The sequence below is a fragment of the Myodes glareolus genome, chromosome 2 (genome assembly GCF_982192425.1).
Source record: "Myodes glareolus chromosome 2, mMyoGla1.1, whole genome shotgun sequence".
Classification (NCBI taxonomy): domain Eukaryota; kingdom Metazoa; phylum Chordata; class Mammalia; order Rodentia; family Cricetidae; genus Myodes; species Myodes glareolus.
The window spans coordinates 40,351,305-40,369,055 of NC_142027.1; the positions used below are offsets into that span (position 1 = coordinate 40,351,305).

At 37.9% G+C, this 17,751-nt stretch overlaps 1 protein-coding gene and 1 pseudogene across 2 annotated transcripts in view; both read left to right on the forward strand.

The window, feature by feature from the left end:
* Window positions 1–17,751, forward strand: part of Epha6 (EPH receptor A6) — a 917,499-nt gene that overhangs the window by 609,664 nt on the left and 290,084 nt on the right. For both annotated transcript variants that reach the window (XM_048422770.3, XM_085685660.2), the window contains 3 exons: window positions 4,155–4,263; window positions 6,261–6,331; window positions 10,335–10,460. In XM_048422770.3, the coding sequence (XP_048278727.3) occupies window positions 4,155–4,263; window positions 6,261–6,331; window positions 10,335–10,460 (306 nt within the window). The remainder of the gene's footprint in view (window positions 1–4,154; window positions 4,264–6,260; window positions 6,332–10,334; window positions 10,461–17,751) is intronic.
* Window positions 15,012–15,202, forward strand: LOC148122925 (Nuclear RNase P; annotated as a pseudogene).

Here is a 17,751-nt window from a genome sequence, read left to right on the forward strand (position 1 = left end):
ATTAATGAATTCTTTAACATTGTTCTGAAGACCGTGCTGAAATGTAGAAGTGTTATGGTTATTGTAACTCTTGCCTTCCAGAATCATCGTCTCCAAAGTGTGTAATTAGAAGTGAATATTGAGTACATGGTCTTCATATATATTGAACAGCTATGTTTGAGATAAAAAAAAACTTTCTTCAGATTATTAAAAGGAGGACATTTGTGAGTTATGCCCAGCTTATTCCAACCTTTCCTTATCAGAATTATATAGTGCATATAACCATTCAATTCATTTTCTTGATGTACTCATTCAGTTACAGCCACATATTCAGTCACATGGGTTGGGCTTTATGTACGATGCTACATATTTTGTGCCTTCAAAAACAACAGATCACAAATAGAACCCAAAGCACACCTTCTCCAAGGATCTGAGAAAGAACCCTTCATCTCTTCTTCCTGTTCTTGTCACTCTGCTGTAACACCACCCACTCCTCGTTTGTCTTCCTGTCTCAACCTCATATAATAAGAATTACTGTTAGATCTGAGAGATCATCTAGATAATCCTTGATGGATCTGATTTTTATTTACACTTTCTCTTTGAGAAGAGTGGAAGTATGTCATACTGGACTTTCTACAGACAACACAAGGAATGAATTTCATGTCTTCCTGGAATTTTTATTCCAATAAAAGAGACAGTTTGCTAAGAAGTAAATTGGGTGACACACTATACTTTTATTTATATTATTAGTTTAAGTGGGTTATGGAAACATCTGTCTGAGAGCCTAATTTAAAAAGAAAACAACAAAAACAACAACTGAGAAAAAGCTTTCCAAATGACTGGGTGTCCATGAAAGAGAACTGTCAGGAACTGACCATTATCAAACGTGTGGCTCACTCTAGGAACTGAGCGTGTGCACAGTCCTTTAATCAGACAAGCTAGAGACCTGTGCTAGCCAGTCAGAAAATGCCTCATTAGTAAAGTTAAGGGCTTTGAAGTTTACCCAGAGATGAAATCAGAGCCCTGTGTGATGGACCAGCACTAATCCTATAAAGACAGAACTTACCCAGCAAGTACAATAATGCAGCACAGGTCCAGGACATTCCTCCTTCTTCCACGCAGGAAATTGTGTTCTTTCCAATATTTTATTTTTTCATACAATAAAATAGTTACATTTCTCTGGCATACTGTGACAATTGCATTTAATTCAATACTCTCACATTATTGACTGGAAATCAGGGGCAAACAAGGGCATGAATGATTCTGGTAAAACAAAAAAAAAAAATCTGTTCTCCTGTTAGGCAAAAAGGTTATTTAAAATATTTCAGTAGCTAGGACCTGAGACAGATAGGTCAGTATTGTGCTGCCGGCTTTTCTGTGTACAGTATGTGTGGACACGGACAAGTAACAGAACTGCTCAAGTAGGAGTAAATGTGGTGCTGACATAAGCATGTGGACTATGAGCACACATTCAATAATATTTTTAAACTTTTTGCATTGACCTGAGAACATAGACACTTGTTTATTAAATAATACATAGACTGTAAGTGATATGAGTGTTCATGTTTGTCACATTTCCCTAATCATACCCCCTCATTGTCTGTATTATTTTATACCCAGAACAATATATGACATCCATTAAGCATTCTTCATCTGTTTTGAGTATGTGTGTATGTAATTTTTTTTATACAAAGTACTTAATTTTGCTTGTATACATGCTTGGGAAATAATTATACATTGCTATGCATTCTTCAGATTTATTTAGCATTCTGTTTAAAGCACAATTAAAATCCTAATTCAAGCCCAGTGATCGTGTAATCAGACGTAAGCAAAAGGAGACTTATTAGTGAAGCCAGTAGTTAATTAAGTTATTATGTAAAACAATATAAATTTTTATGACACACTTTATGATTTTCACAAGCCACTCAAGTATATAATCTTTTTCCCCATCTGAGCTTTGAATAGAGTCTCAGAAATCACTAGAGACCTGACTACTATGACAATATTTGTCCTAGGCGGAACACTTTTGAACTAGATTATATCTTTAAGAACACAGGAGTTGTAAGTAAATAATGTCTCCTTTTAAAAATGTCATCTTCTTTATCTTCAAACTATAATGTTTTCTGAAAAATCAATCTCTTAAAATCTATTGTTTTGTAATTTTCAGTGAGAAAATATGACATTTTAGAGCACACCATTAGTTCCTATATCAGTGCTATTTTGAAGATTGCAAACCTTGGGGAAGAACTAATAAAAAGCTTGTTTACTGGCTGAGATACAACTATTTAACTCATCTCTGAACAGATTACAAATCGAAACTCAACTTTGTAAAAACTGCCTGAAGATGCTTTGATGAAATAATGCTGACAAAAATCTAATTCCAATGTTTAATGAATTTCTTTAGCTGTAAACTGAACGAACATGACTTTTGTTTCTTATTACATTTGGTAAGTCTCCTAGATGGTGTGACTGGTTTCTTACTGAAACCTACAGTTGTTATTCCCTAGGAGAGGAGGCTGTGCAATTCTGATGACCTGAGTTGAGTCCCCAAGAACCTTTATGAAAGCAAGATGAAGTGACATAGCCATCACTGCCCTTGCAAGACAGACGGGAGGTGGAGAAAGGAAAACACCTGGAGGCTAGTGGAATGTGTCTATCAGAGAGCCTGCAGAAAGAGAGGTGAAGGAAGAGAAGCCTTGTCTCCAACAAGGTAGAAGACTAGGACCAACATGCAAGATTGTTCCCTGACCTCCATTTGCACACTGGTGCCCACTGACATAACACACACACACTACACACACACATACTCACGCACACACAGGAAATAAAATACAGTGTTTTAGTCAAGTTGAAAGATAATAAAGGGACTTATTGACTAATATTTTAGACTATTGATGTCTGAATTATTATTGGTACTTATAGTATAAGAAGGAAAGCAAAAGTAAAATTTGGGAGCTAAATTCTGGTCATAAGTTTACATGAGGAAGCTCTTTAACTAATCTGTGTCTCACTATCATTACCACTATTTTTTTTCATTAATTGACATACATCAAGTATAGATATTAAGGGACTCACTCTGATATATAAGCAATTTCCCATCCCATATAGTGTAGAAAACAGTAATAGGTAAAATGGAATACAACAAATGAACTGAACCAATCTATGTATTTTAGGGCCACTGGAAAGTGACAAGTAGCTGCTGCAGTTCTTCGGACAAGCATTTAATTATCTATAATGCTTAAGGTCTTCTATTCAAACCTTAGCATCATGAACAAGCAGACACACAAACATATACAGAGAGAGAGACAGAAAGAGAGAGAGAGTTTTACCAAATTCTTAATTTCTTTCTTTCTTTGTATGTTAAAACATTCTGGCAAAGGTAATGTAAGTAGAAAGGTAAATTTTGGTTCACAGTGCCAGTGTTTAGAAAGGGAAATCAAGGCTACAAGAAAGAGCCAGAAGCAGCTGACCATAGCACAATCATGGAGTATGGAGCAGAGGAGCGAATGTTGCCAGTTATTTCCTCCTCTCCATTTATTCATTCCTAGATCCCAATCCATGAAATGGTTCCTTCTACAATTAATGTTTATGTAATCAAAATAATTTCCCACATGCATGCTGAGACGCCAGTGTCACCCAAAACACCATATATAACAAAAAAAATTAGTATGTTCTAAACTATATGTCATCAAAAAAGAAAAAAGAAGCACTTAAGTATTCTTTTCTCCTGTACTCATCATCTATTAAATATTTATGTATATATAAATATATATGCATATATACAAACATATACACATTTATATATCCTTATTAAATTTCACAGAAAGTTAGTTCTGTGAAATATATATTATATAAAAATTATTTTTAAAATTTATTAATTGAAATTACAGGATAATTTTTTATACTGTAGAAACAAAATCCTAATAAGTCTCAAAAGTCTGGTCAATGCAAATTATACTCACTCTTAAAAGGATGCATTAAGAATTCGTACACCTTAGTTATATTTTTAAGACAGAAGAAAGTTTTGTATTGTGTATAATGACCTCAGTTCTGTAAGCATTATATAACTCTCACTTCAGCTGGTTTGTTTAGAAACCTATTAAAATAAAGGTCAATTCTACTGTGCTTTAAAATAATAACCATCACCATATGTGTCTCCTGTGCTTACGTTTCAGCTTCTGACATGGCAGCAGAACAAGGGCAGATCCTGGTCATAGCCACGGCGGCCGTCGGGGGATTCGCGCTCCTAGTCATCCTCACTCTCTTTTTCCTCATCACTGGCAGGTAAGTGAGTCTTCTGGATTATCCCAACTCAGTGGAAAACAACATTTTAGACCCTGTGTATTCATGTGTGTGTGTGCATCTCTCTCTCTCTCTCTCTCTCTCTCTCTCTCTCTGTTTGTGTGTGTGTGTGTGTGTGTGTGTGTGTGTGTGTGTGTGTGTGTATGCATTTCAAAAAGAGAGAACATGCCTGATAGGAAAAGACCACAGGGACTGAAATGTCACAGAGTTACAGAGGACAGATCCACTAGAAACATTCAATATCCGCTCCCAATAAAAAAAAAAAAAATTACCCAAATCCTACAGTAAAAAGTTTAAAGCTGAATAGTAAAGAATAACTTACTCCTGAATTTGTGTTTCTTTATTGTAATTTGATGACTCTGTGAAGGATTTCTCTTAGGTAAAAATTCAGAATTAGGACAATTAATGAATTAATTATTATTATCAAGATACCCATACATAAGATTCATAAGCTGCTGATAGCACTTATTTTATAGAGGGTAAAGGATATATACCAGAGAAGTTTATTATATTTAGTATTCTTTTGATAGCATTTACTTAGCAGTTATCAATATATAAGGTATTAGCAGTATTTGGTAACACAATCACATTGTCATTGTCACTCTTCATGCAACCAAATATTTTCATTTTATATTATTTCCTTCTCATCTTCTCCCTCACATTCATTTAATTTCTCAGATACTTTTTTCCTTCCCTTGTCCCCACTCTGACATAGATCATCACTGTCTTAGGATCCTTCTCTTTTGCAAGAGAGTATGTGATTACATTAAGAACATTAACTTTTATAGTAAAAATTATTGCCTTGAATTGTAAATGTCACAAATATGAAATGCTGCTATCGTTGTGGACAAAATTTAATCTAACAGGCTTGAAAAGAGTTTATCAAACGTTACCTATCATCAAGATTTCTGAGTTGGAATATCAGTGCCACTTAAACACAGAAGTTAACAAAGAAAACTGAACACTAAGTCATTCTCAGCTTTATGTTTGCCAATTTCTATAACATCAGAAATCACCTAAACATTTTATATACTGGAGAAAACTACTTTGCTTACATTGTCTAACACAGTTTCTTTGAAGTACATCTTATGGACTCTCATAGGGAGTCGTACAATGGAAGCTATTCCATGGAGAATATAAAGAAGATCTTGTTAAATATTTAAACTACCATAGAAATGCAGGCATAATTAACATTGGAAAAATTGCAGTGCATACTACAGATAAATTCTGCTAAACCAATTGAAATTATAAATTTAATGAACAAATTCCATGTATGTTGGTGAAGCTACTTGAATTGATATAGTCAAAGGCCCAATTGCATAATGGAAGAACATAACATTCCCCCCAAATTTTCTTCTCTTAAGAAAGTAGCCACCATACTAACTGGCATTGAAAATAGAGCTAATTTTCTAAATTTCTGAGATTCTAACTCAAAATCTTTTGTATTTTGATACTTTTTTTAAAAAAAAATGTGGTTATTAAAAGTCAGAAATAAAAGAAAAGGATGTTTATGGCTGACGGCAAAATATTTTACGTGAATCTTATCTTTCAAATCAGTCTCTTTGACAGTGCTATTTGGTGCTAATTTTGATGTATATCAAAGAATTATATGAGGCATTTTTACATTATAAACATATTCTAAGCTGGTCTTTATAAAGAGAGACAAGAACTTCATCTGTTGATGATGCGGACTCTGTTTTTTTATATTCCTTTTTGCATTTCTTTTTTAATTGTAAGCTTTATATGTGTAACAGGGTATGTGGATATGAGTTCAAGTATCCATGGAGGCCAGGAGAGGGTGTTACAGTTCCTAAACCTGAAGGTACAGGCAGTTGTGAGCCCTCCCTGAGAATCAGCTCAAGATGTCTGGAAGAGTTGCAAATGCTCTTAAGCACTGAGACATTTCTCCAGGCCCCTAACTGTTTTGCATTCTTGTATTACATAATTCGTGTGTAAGCTTTTGTTTTCTTTTCTGTCAGGTGTCAATGGTACATAAAGGCTAAAATGAAATCAGAAGAGAAGAGAAGAACACACTTACAGAATGGCCACTGTAAGTATTGCCATTGTTCTGCCACCGTCTGTATCCTACTGGAATCTTCAGGACTCCATTCAAATTTGGGGTCCCCTGAAAGCAAACAAGCAAAAAATTCATTTCCAACCTTTTGGCATTAAGGGTATCATCTAGCTTCCAGGTTTAGGGTGGAAACTGCACCTGCTTCTCATTAAATGGCATTACCTTTTCTTCAATGCTTGTGGGAGAACCCAACAAATTGAATTTACTAAAAATACGTGGTGACTATGTATAGTTATTTACCATCACAATGGCTCTGGAGCATGAGTCAGTTTTATTTAGTGAAGTGTTATACAGACATGTTGAGGAACCCTTATTCCGTTTTTGAAGATTGTCATTTAATCATACAACAAAGCAATTTACAATTCATTAGCACTATAAAAGTGTATCAGCTCTTTAACTCTTAGAATATGTATGAAGCCCTGTGCTGACTACAAGGTTATATTCATTTGGAGATCTCTTCCTCAGCAAGCTGTAATTACCACTATAGTTGGTTTGATAATTGCCCTTCTCTCCTCCAAACACCCACCTCCACCTTCACCTCCAAATTGCAAGCTTCTTCTCAAGACAGTTTTTCTATTGTGAGACACTGAACTAACAAGAAAGAGATGTTTTTTAATTAACCAAAGTGTAGAGATAATATAAGGAGCAACTTGTTCTACTTTTTAAATCTCCCTTTTGTTTTAAATTAAGCGAAAAATAAAAAATAAAAACGTCCATCTCATCCATATCTCCCCCACAAGACAGGAAGAGGTTTTAAGTAAGATACTATACATTTCTGAGATGGTTTGGGGAAAATTCTAAGGCACCTATAATTTTTAAAAGTGCCTAAAAACCATCTGCCTGAGAGACCTGGCCTGAAATGACCTCTGAACAATGTAAACAGACTGCAAAACCTTGATGCCGACACCTGGAAGGATGGCTAATGCTGGGCAACCTTCAGATTCACGGCAGGGCTTTTTGTACCGAGGTGCAGAGGGAAACAGTGCTTCTGAGGTATTTATTATCTGCTTTCCAAGCAGCAGATTAGCATAAACTAAAGCAGATGGGCTCAGCAGGACCTATGGAAAATAACCTGAAGCACCAAGGAAGTGAAGCAAAAGAAACCAGTGTTTAAGAAGGCAGGGGATGAATTAAATTAGTAACCTGATATTCACAATTGGAATTCATTTGGCCAAGGATTTTACAATATTACATATATTACATTTTCACAGATAAAGCATTGTTATCTAGTGATTGTATAGGAATGCATTATAACTTTAAATAAATAGCTTAATTTTGAAAATTACGTGTGAGTTAGTAATGGTATTTTCATTTGTCTTTAGTGTTTTCAACATGACCATATATCGGATTAGCTGACACTAATTGTCTAGCAGAATCAGAGCTAAATTTAATATTTTTACTATGATTAAGTTGTGAGTTTAACATAGAGGTTATGAAAATATAAATATTACATAGAGACCAAACTCTCTCGTCTCTCCTCACATTTAAACTGTGACAAGTCAAGAAAAGCATAGAATTTCAGAATCAATGTCAGGTCTACATACACCTGGAAATATTCTTTTTTAGTACTATTTTTTAAAATGCTAATTTTCTCATATGTGCATATCAAAGCACTATGAAAACTTAGGTGAAAGGTAATAAATGAAGACAGTGAACACAAAATAATTATGAAATAAATCACAGTTACTAATGAACATCATATTGCCTCTTCTAAGATCACTCTTTTTTTTCTTTGGTTTTTATGATTTTCCTATGAGAATGTGAGATTAACATCCTACTTGATTGGGAATTAGTTTGGCTCTCTATCCTGAGGTGTAACAACACCAAATATCATCCACTTATTTTATATTATGCCATAGATTTGTGTGTGACACTGTGACAAATTAGTGGACTAAAACCTCCTTACAGGGCGAAGATTTCTTTTGCTCATGGTCTCAGAGGTCTCGTACATTGAGGGCCTGGTGGAGCAGAGACATTCAACTCATAGCAGAGAGGAGGCAGAGTGACCCATTCCACACCCTAGCCCAGGGATTGTTCCACAAGACTGGAAGGAGTCTTCTTTAATGACTACTATCTTAGAACGTCTTTACACGCACACCCCAAAGAAGATCTTTATTAATTTCTAAAGCACTTCTCAATTTATTTGTCAATCAAAATTAGCCATCATGAGTTCACCTTCTATCAACTTGACATCTTAATCTGTCTCCTTAAATCATAGGATTCTGCCCCTCATTCCAAAAACTTTCATGTGCATCTTACAATACCAAATGCATTTTTCCCAGTACCCAGTCATTAAAGTCTTAATAACTCAGCATTGCTGAAAAGTTCAAAGTCTCCTGTGAGGCCAGACTCACAGAGACCAGATAGATCAGATACACAATCAATAGTCTCATTCCAAAAGTCAAGAATATGGAATACAAGATAAGGTTTGGGAAAACAAAGCAAACAAATCAGAGTAAATATTAAATCATGTAGCTTTATGTCTAGGATTCAGGTCATGTTGTGGAATGATATAAGCTTCAAAGAACTTGGGCATCACATCCTCCCTGTTTTTAGTACACTTGACCACTTTCCTAAACTGGATTTGCTGGTTGCCGATAATCTTTCTCAACAGAAGTTTCATATTCCCAGAATCTCTAGCTTCCTGGCATCTTTGTTCCATCTTTACTTTTGGTATCATAGCTTTATATATTATCCTATCAGGGCTTGCCACAGTAGTACCAAATCTTCTACACATTGCCTGAATCTCTATGCTTTCTTCCAAAGTTGTGTGGAAGATTCTATGACCCTAACCATCATCAGTGCAAAATTAGAATTAGTGAATAATACTTAGATCTTCTGCCATCTTGGACCATGAATATAGATGCTTTTTAGTGTCTAAATGATTGAGAAAAATGAAATAAATCGTAAAGAAATAACTTGAGATTGTCCTAGGTAAATAGCGTACATCAATAGATCTCTTCTCTTAGGAAATATCTTTCAAGTGTATACACTTATACTCTTGAGTTGGACATGGGTGGAATCCTGCTCAGTCCTGAAATGTTCAAGGCATACTTTATTGTTCCCAAGGCAAATCCACAATATCCTTTTAATGGCTCTAATCTCTTTAACTGCCACAGCCTCCTTGTCTTTAACTTTAAACTTAATTCTTTCTGACCAAACTGTGAGGTTAATTTTTTCTAAACCCTTCTATTTTTAAATTCATAATTTTCACCATAAATATGGCTAAAAGCAGCTAGCACAACTGTGTCAGGACCTTCCTGGAATGCTTTGACATTTCTTCTACCATATTCACTTTTTGTGCCCTTTCAATTCAGCCTTCCACTGGGGCAGGGACAAAAGATGTGGGAAATTCACTATCAAAATGTAACATGAAGGTCCTTCGTCAGATTTCCAATAGAGTTCTACATATAAGAAACACTATGAATACTGTCTTTACTCTTGGCATTACTGCCTGTATTCTGGTCTTCTGACCTCCCTCCAGGAATAGAATTAGACTTTCCTTACAGATCCAAAATTTTTTTGCCAGAGTTTTTTAAGATCCTTTTATAAAGCATCTTCAAGGCCTCTGAAACATGGTCCAGTTTAGTCACAGTATTGTTCCCATTTCTTTGCATTAGATTTCTTAAGGAGAAAGGATTTATTTTAAGCTCACGATTTCAGAGAATTCTGTCTGTGGTTACCCGATTCTGAATTTCAGGACCTATAACAAGGTAATATATACTAGAGGTAGGATCATGTGGCAATGGCTGTTCAATTTGTTGCAGTCAAGATGCAGAGCAAGAGAGGGAAATTATGCACTGTGGGATCTCTCTGTTGTTTCCATTTTGTGCAGGTGTCAACCTGAAGGAGCAATAAAAAGAAATTTAAGTAATTAATAAGTAACTACCTCAGTATGCCACTCCCACCTTTACACATTCGTAAGATATATGCCTACTGAAACATTCTTAAATTAAATCAATCTTATATTTTGTTGCAGTGCGATTCCCAGGAATTAAAACATACATTGATCCAGACACCTATGAAGACCCATCCCTAGCTGTCCATGAATTTGCAAAAGAGATTGATCCTTCAAGAATTCGCATTGAGAGAGTTATTGGAGCAGGTAAACATAAATACTACATTCTTAAATATGTGATTCCTTTACAGCTTTTCAATTGGTTCATCAACATAATATTTTAAACCTTAACATGTTTCAACATTGAAAATATTAAGGTATAAAAGTATCTTCTAACTTTTAGTTATTTATTTAAAAACAGACGTGTCCATATTCAGTTCTCAAATAATGAGAACATTTGCAAAAGTCATTTTCACCTTCTATAGTATGTTTCATAATGAAGATAAATTACAGAGAAGCAAGAGAGCCTCAGGAATTTATTTTGAAAATGCAATTTCAGGAGTTTGTCATGAGGTTATTATAGATTTACTCAAGTTGCAGCATCTATAGACTTATACTATAATTAGTGTTCATAAATATGACCTTGAGGCTACACAAGACTTAGAGTGTTCTGAAAAATCATTGAAAGTAAAATTTTGTTCAATATAGTTTTAGATCATTTTAATGCAAATTAATAATGCTTCCTATGTGCAAATCTCCAGTACTGAGAACTTTTCATTATTCAGCTATTCTGGTTTTAAAGAAATTATGGAGAACCACCCCACAAGAATTTATGGTGTGCATTAGCTAGGAGAAACTATGCTAATGCAAAGGGCCTTGAGAATAAAGAATGAAACCTCTCTTAAGTCTTTGATGCAAGAAAAGCAGGCTTTCTTTCACAGAAGAGATTTCCTTCAGCAGGTCTTGCAAAGAGGTGAGTTCCATTATCCCCTGTTATACTTTCTCCTAGCATGTCCTTTTCTACATGGTCAAGCTTCACTTACCAACACATCTGCCTTTCGGTCTAAAAGAGAAGGAAGAAAGTTCTGTCCATTTCTCTTTGTTTTTGAGGCATTAACCTAGGAATCTCCAACACCCTGATTTGCCTATCAATACTATCATCTGGACACACTGAAGTTTAGGAAATCCAAACACTGATGACTATATAGGTATTTTTAAAGCAGATGGCGTGAGAGATCATCTTAAAACAGTAAACACAACTGCATCCTTTGTGGAGTGATTAGTCTCCTGAAGATGCTGCATGTGTGCAATCCTTTGCAGAAAGCAGAACAAGCCCATGCGTGGTCGTTTCAGCAAGTTGTGTCTTCTCAAAGGCCATAAGAAAGCAGCTGATTATTTAAATGCTGTCCTACTTAGCAGGCTGTATAGTTCTCCAGGTTCAATGTATGGTGATAATGGGGGTCCCTTGTTAAAAGAAATTATTAAAAGTTTTAAGGTGATGGCAATAATATTTGAAACCAACCTTTAACTTCTTTTAAACACAAGCTCTATCTTTGTGATTGTATAGCACATGCCAAACGTAATCTTGTTTCTCAGAATCATTGAATATGCACTCCATTCATCAAACACATTGGGTCATCAGGCTCTCTCCGTAGCCATGTGTCCCTTTGAAAACTGGCACTGCACATCTATGCTCTCATAGAAAATACTTCTCTATTAGAAAGATGAAGGGCTTAGAGAAGAACAGAATTTTTTTGTTATCTTCTGCTAAATAAACAACTATAGAAGCCCAACACATAATTTAAGTGTGTATTATATTCAGTTTCATAGTGTGTGTTTGGATTTTGTTCTGTTGAAAGTGGAGCAATCCAGAAGAAAAGAGGCTAGAGGAGTCATGACCACCATTCAACGTTCCTCTTGTGACCCATAAAAAACAGTATTTGAAACTTTAAATTTTTATATCTTTTATTTATTATCATTATTTTCATCATGATTTTTGCATATGTATGTATTATGGGTGTGTGTGTGTGAAAGTGTATTTTATCTCACTCAGCATGACTATGAAGGTCAGAGGACAGCTGTCAGGAGTTCGTTTACTCCTTTCATCTTGCTGATGCCTGCTCTCTAGTGTTTCTGCCACCCTGTGTGCTCCAGGTTAGTTGCCTTTCCAGATCCTAGACTAATTTCCAGCTTTTGCCTCCCATCTTGCCGATGGGGATGCTGAGATTGCAAATACGCAGCGTCAGATCTATCCTTTATTTAGGGCCTTGGGTATTAACTCAGGTCTTCAGGCTCGGCTGCACAGCATGTTCTCTCACCTGCTGAACCATCTCACTTGCCTGCTAGAAACCTTAACGCCACATTATTTAGCACTTTCAAGATAGAGTAGAATATGTTTCTGTCTTGTCTCCTCTGTATAAATTAAATGCTAATGTCTGAAATCATTATATTGAGACATAAATTCAAGTTTTTGAAATATAAATGACGTGAAGAAGTTCAATTTTCAGTTTGGCTCCTTTGGCCCTGCCTGTCTGCTCCCAAATAACAAGATGGAAAGTTCTTGTTAGCTATGAAAGCTTGACAGGTAGCTGAGGTTTGTTTCTAACTAGCTTGTGTAACTTAAGTGTTTCTAGTCATCTACATATTGCCGTGTGACTAGTAGTATTAACCTGCTCTCTGGTATGTCTTATTTCCTCTCTGTCTGGCTGGAAACTCCACCCTTCTTGTTCCCAGCATCCTCTCTGGCCCAAAAATCTTGCCTAGCTATTGGCCATTTAGCTTTTTATTAAGACAATCTGAGTGGCAGGTCTTCACAGTGTACAAAAAGATTGTTCCACAACTTTTCCCCCTTTTGTCTAAATAAAAAGGAAATGTTTTAACACTAGAATAATAAAATTATAAAGAATAAGAATGAATATCTGGTAAGAATTGCATTTACAATGTCTAGTCCATTTGTATTTGGCATATTTGGAGAAAATACTCCACTATTTTTTCTGTCTTGATGACTCCAAATCTCTGAACCTAATTTACCTTCTATCATAACCAAGAAAAACTGAAACTATAACTATTTGTTCTTTAGCTCTATAAAAACCCCAAAAGAATATATTTCCTGAGTAAACAGGAAGTGCAGTGCAAGCTACTTCCAAACCTATAGGAATGAACATTTTCCCCTCAAAAGTATAACAGATATAACAACTACTGAAAAGGCTTTCTTAATACCTTATCCAATTTGCTTTATCTGAACTTCTCTTGTGGCAAACAGAGTATTTAAATATGTAGTTATTTCTGTACTTTTCTTACTCACTCCTCATCCCTATAGCTTCAGCTTTCACGCAATATGGTAAGGGTCTCTTAACTATTTACTTTTATACAAATAAAAGTAAATGCTTTGTGAAACTACACTGCTGCAACTTAATGTTCCTCTTCGTGTTCCTACTCAGTTCTAACACACCCTTTAGGCCATGTTTCTAAAACTCATTGTGTGTGAGAAACATTGGTAGACAGGCGGTGTAATATTCACAGAAAAAGACAAAAGAACATTGTTGGGAGCCACCTGGAGGCACAGGTGGTCCTGCAGTTTGGAGGTAGCCACGTGGGGCTGAGCAACCCTGCCTGCACCCTTGCCTGCACATGCTCAGACCAGCAGAATGGCATTAACCAATCAGGACAGCGTTCAAGCTGCTCCACCGTTTAAAAGCAGATGCCTCGGGACCCTACTTCCTCTCTCTAAGCTTTCTCTCGTCCCTGCTCTATCGTCCCTTCCCCCAATTTTCCTCAAGGGAATGCTCCAAATAAAGATGTGACCAGAGAAGGAATTCTCGTTTTTGGTGGGGTTCATTCCTGCTGGACAGGATGGCGCCCCGCAACTGGTGCTCGAAACCCCGGACGCTGAGGGACCCTGACAACTACGCCGGGGGACCCTGAGAAAGCCCGGGAGAAAAAGCCAAGATCAGACACCAGCACAGAGAGCCTTGAATTTCAGAACTCTGAGAACATGGAGCGGTGAGTGACGTCGGTTGAAATCCCCAGAAAGGGGAGGAAAAGAAATGTAAAAAGGAATTTCAAAGGATAGGCCTAAATAGAAAAGAAAATACAAAAAAAAAAAAAAAATCAAAGTTAAGGTATCTGAAAGAAGGTACAGAAAGCAACGGGGAAGAAAAATCCCTTAAGTTCAGTGCAGGAGGAATGTGAACAGCAGCAAAAAGGCGAGGTAACTAAGGCGGGACTTTGAGGACGATGGGGTACGGGAGACCGCGGCTTCCGCTCCCTCTCCGTCCACCTGCGTACTCGCTGATAAGAGACTTGGAGGCAACAGTCTCGTAGGGAGGCAAACTTGATCACTGCCTTCCCTGTTCTTAAAGAGCCACAGAGTTTCTGAGGTGATTTTCGCCTAATTTTGTTAAGAGAGCTCAGTCTCTGGCTCTCACGTACAAAAAACTTTAATTTTTGACTGAGAAAGACAAGCTGCTTGATCGTGCTGAGAGTGCTGGCGGCAGCCGGCCCGCCTTTGAGCGGTAATGCCTGATTAGAAACACGGAAGTGGGCCAGGCACGGTGGTGCACACCTGTGATCCCAGCTACTCAGGAGGGAGACGCAACCAGTTGCTGGCGGGAAATTTGCTGGAGTCCTCAGAGGCCTGCGAATAGCCAGGTCGCGGGCGGGCTAAAGTCCGTGTGTCATCAGAGGCTATATGTCCCGGCCTTCTGGCGGGGCTATGGTTTTTGGAGGACCTTTTCAGCACCTGAGCGGACTCGCCTGACTGAGGCGGAAGCTGTGTGGTGAGCAGCGGCGCCATAGAAAGCAGAGAGGAGCTGAATCGGCTCTGCAGAAAAACTGTGTTTCCATAGCAACATGGGCGAGCGGGGAGGTGAGTTCCCAGAGAACGGGGCTCTGCGCGCGGGCGGACCGGGCAGGAGAAGCCCCTCCACGGGTGGGCGGATGCCCCCCCCTCGCCGGAGCTTGAAAAAGACTCACAGCCGGCGGTGCGAGTTCATTGCCTGAGGTGAAACGGCGAGCCCGCGCAAGGCCCGGGGCGGAGCCATGCCTTTGGGCCATGCGGAGCGCGCCATTATGGGCTTCAGAGGCGGAGCTGTGGCAGCCGCCGCCGTCCGCTGCTGCCGCCCTCAGCCAAGGTCGCTAAAAATTCAGTCAGATAAAAACATTTGTCGCCAAAAATTCAGTCAGATAAAAACATTTATCCCCCAAACATCGCCCCTTTGTCAGCAGGAAGTAGCCAGATGATCGACGTCCATTCTCCCTCAAAGAACTGGTCCTAATTATCATAATAAAGGCGCGTCAACCTGGTTACCATTACCTATTGCCCTTGGCAACGGATGAAATAAACAATGTTACCTAGAGGTTTTTTCATCTGAATAGGGGAGCTGGAGAGATGGCTCAGAGGTTAGGAGCACTGACTGCTCTTCCAAAGGTCCTAAGTTCAATTCCCAGTGACAACTGCTTTGGTTTTTAAACAATAGAGGGGGACTACATTACCAGTGACAGCTTCCCCCAGAGAAAGGATTTCTCTTGCATTCTTTACACTTAATTTTAATTCAAAATTTTGCTGGTACAGGCAAACAAGATTTGCTCTTTGAAACGGAGACATGCAAGTCTCTAAGTTCAAAACCAGCCTACTTCCAGTACTGATTGTGCTGAATTTTTACACTGAGAGTTTTTAATACTCTTAAATGTTAATTTGGGAGGAGAGTTTTGTTTATGTTTTTCTAGGAATGCTGACATACATCTGGATGCCAGCGAGACCGACCAGAGAGATAAAGAAGATGACCCAGTGGATGCTGAGTGTCCTGCTGTGGAAGATTCGTGCGGAGGCAGCAGAGATGACCTTCTGGGCGGTGCCAAGAGCAGCTGTTTCACACCATCGACTTGAGCAACACCCTGTGCAACCTCTTATCTCTGACTCTATTTTGCCTTTTCCCTCCTTGGGGATGGGTGGGAGCAGATATCCTTGGCATGCTGCGTCTAGGTGGGGACCAGATTGGAAAATAGTTTTGCCTTATTGCTCTTAAAGACAATAATTAGGGGGAGATGTTGGGAGCCACCTGGAGGCACAGGTGGTCCTGCAGTTTGGAGGTAGCCACGTGGGGCTGAGCAACCCTGCCTGCACCCTTGCCTGCACATGCTCAGACCAGCAGAATGGCATTAACCAATCAGGACAGCGTTCAAGCTGCTCCACCGTTTAAAAGCAGATGCCTCGGGACCCTACTTCCTCTCTCTAAGCTTTCTCTCGTCCCTGCTCTATCGTCCCTTCCCCCAATTTTCCTCAAGGGAATGCTCCAAATAAAGATGTGACCAGAGAAGGAATTCTCGTTTTTGGTGGGGTTCATTCCTGCTGGACAGGATGGCGCCCCGCAGAACATAAAATGGCATTGTACTTGACCCACAGAAATACTTAATCCCTTGACTGAGTCACGTTTCCTAGGTGGCTGATAATTATAGAAGACCATATGCTAAGTGCTTCTTTCATATGATGTCTTTATGTTGATTGGAGATAGGTATTTTCTACCTATCTTCCACAACCATTGTCTTTTGATCAAAAATCATACAATGAAAAATTTAACCTAAAAGAATATACATATGTGTGTTGATATTTAACATACTCTGTATCACAGTAAATTTTACTGCTTTATGGGTTTTCTAAGACAGGTTTTATATCGCTCATTTACTTAATAGTGGCCTCTTATCCTTGTTCACCAATACAGGCCTGAATTTCCATGAAAATACACATTTCCTTTTAAATAAAGTGAGCAGTTCTATTGCATAGAATTGTCTATCCTCCTTTGACTTTTTGGCATCACAGAATAAAATATTGCATCTATCAGTAAAACAGGAATTCTCAGGCTAAAAAGTAAAGGCAGATTAAGGTAGAATCATTACTGTACACATATTTTGAGATAATGAAAAACCTGGTAAACTGAAATTTAATCACAGTCAGGCCATCTCTTTTTCAGGTAAGAACACCTGCACCATTATGAAAAAGCCTTTCTGAGTGGAATTTCTATAATTTTGAAACATTATTCCATTGAAAACTGTCTTTCTTGTGTCTCTAAGCCCATAGGGCACCACCCTTCTTCCACTTGACCTTCCTTCTTTCCCTAGTCACAGTGACAATGCAATATTTTCCTGTCATTCACATTCTATCCCTTTATCTATACAAAACTCATTATTGCCTCTGCTATCAGACTCCTCTTCCAGCTTAGTGTCACTGTATTTTTCTATTCCTGTAGAAAGTCAGAAGTTTTAAATGTTGGTTTCTCTGCAATCAGCCGCAAGCAGGGAAAAGAAAGTTGAAAGGACAATAAAAGGCTTTGAGAAAGGAGTGCCCAACAGTAACTCGTTCTAAATAATGTTCAAGGACTCTCTGCCCTTTCTGTTGTACATACCAAAAAGCTGACTTTAATCCTGTATTAATGCCCTAGCCCCACTCCCTAAACTACCACCATTCACCTCTTCTTTCTACTATCAAGTTTCTTATATTTTCAGAGATCTCAAACTCTTAGACCCATTGTTATATATTAGGGTTGTATTAATATTATACTTC